Source organism: Acanthisitta chloris, unplaced genomic scaffold (genome assembly GCF_000695815.1).
Source record: "Acanthisitta chloris isolate BGI_N310 unplaced genomic scaffold, ASM69581v1 scaffold10235, whole genome shotgun sequence".
Taxonomy (NCBI): domain Eukaryota; kingdom Metazoa; phylum Chordata; class Aves; order Passeriformes; family Acanthisittidae; genus Acanthisitta; species Acanthisitta chloris.
The window spans coordinates 4,867-6,560 of NW_008672083.1; the positions used below are offsets into that span (position 1 = coordinate 4,867).

The following is a 1,694-nucleotide window of genomic DNA, read 5'->3' on the forward strand; positions in this document are numbered from 1 at the left end:
CAGCACTGTCGTCCCCCCCCCCGCTCCCTCCTGCCACCTCCGCGTCCTGGGAGTGCTCCCACACGCAAATAAATAAATACCCCACACTGAGCCAGGCTGCAGGCAGCTCCCACACAGAGGGGACAGCCCTGACCCAGCACCCCCCACATCTCCACCACCCGCTCCCAGCACAACAAAACCTCTCAGCACCCCCCACTCTGCTGTACAGCCCCCCCAAAACCCCCATGGAAATATAACGCTGTCCCCAGGGGACAATAATAAATTAATCTAACCTATACACAGGACTGCTTAAAGCTCTAAAATGGGCTCCTGGGGGGCAGCAGCTCTGCCCTGGGCAGTTCCCCTCATGATCAGGGCCCTGTGGGGCCATCCCCCGGGATGGGAGCACCACCCTGGCATCCCCTTGTGGGGCTAGAGCTGGGGACACCACCAGCCCCCAATGGGCTGGGGGGGCTGGAGGGATAAGAAAATATTGCAAGAAGGGATGGGAGAGGAGCAGTGGGTGCTGCAGCCAGAGGGGCTGCCTACCCTGCCCACCCTGCCAGGGTGCCCCCCATGCCTGGCAGCTCTCCCAAGCACCCAGGCAGAGCTTCAAAAGTCCAAGGGGGTGAAGTCCCCAAAGTTGCAGTCGAAGAGCTCACTGATGCCCTCTCCCTCCTCCAGCCCGAAGTGGTAGTCCTGCGCCTGCGGCGGCGACAAATTGATGAACTCATCTGCCAAGAAACCTGCAAAGTCCTCTCTGCTCTGCTCCAGGAAGGCATCCATGGAAGCCAGTGGCGACAGGCTCACGTCCTCCCCTGGGCACTTGCCAGGCAGTGCGCTGGTCCCTGGCAGCAGTGCTTCTGTGGGGATGGGAAACAGTTGTAAATCCCACTGTACTGGCCAAATAAACCTCACAAAAAGCAGGTTTGGGCTATGCAGAACCTGCCTCCCCACCTCTACACCTTGCTGGGGTGCACAAGCATCACCCCAGCTCCCTGCTTGTGTTGAAAGCAGAGGGCTGATGGTTGCAAACACAGCCAGAGACACTGTGGCATCACAGCAGCAGCCTTGTCCCCAGTCCCACCTTGCTCTCCAGGCAGCAGTGGCATGTTGATATCCTGGGCAGGATGCAGGAGTGGGGAGGCTCTGGGCTGTGAATGGCTGGGAGAGGAGTCGTCTGTGGAGGCTTTGAAGGGGCTCTTGACGGGGCTGCAGACCCCTGAGCTGTCCTCGGGGCAGAGGAAGACGTCGATGGGGCCCTGAGTGCTTCGCACGGAGACCTGGAAAGCCTGGGGACAGGGAGAGGAGTGAGACAAGGAGGTGCAAGGATGCCCAGGGAGCCTGGGCTGGGCTTTCCTAAGGGCTGTGAAAATGTGGAGAGTAGGAGTGACCCCAACTCACCTCCGCTGGGTCTGAGACCTGCAACTGTGTCTCTGGGGGAGCTTTGATAACCATCACCATTTGCTCTGAGGGGTCCACAATGCTGCGCAGATCCTGGCAGGTCACATAGGCTGCGGTGGGGCAGGTCAAGGAACAGACACAAGCTGTGAAACACCCTCCCTGCAATGCAGCAGGGCTCCCCATGGAGCTGGACTGCATGCCCTCACCCAGCCAGCCCCTTCCCATGCCATTCCCAAAGGATATTGCTGGTTGGCAGGGTCCTCAGTGAGCAGGTGCAGCTGCACTGTGCAGGTCTGGATGAGGTAATCCAG

At 59.9% G+C, this 1,694-nt stretch overlaps 1 protein-coding gene across 1 annotated transcript; it reads right to left on the reverse strand.

The window, feature by feature from the left end:
- Positions 1 to 591: 591 nt before the first annotated feature.
- On the reverse strand, positions 592 to 1,691 carry LOC103801939 (transcription factor E2F1-like; the record flags this gene model as incomplete). Its single annotated transcript, XM_009074376.1, has 4 exons — positions 592 to 842; positions 1,067 to 1,271; positions 1,384 to 1,498; positions 1,627 to 1,691. Coding segments are annotated over 4 exons (636 nt in total), but the record flags the coding sequence as incomplete, so codon positions are not given.
- Positions 1,692 to 1,694: the final 3 nt, after the last annotated feature.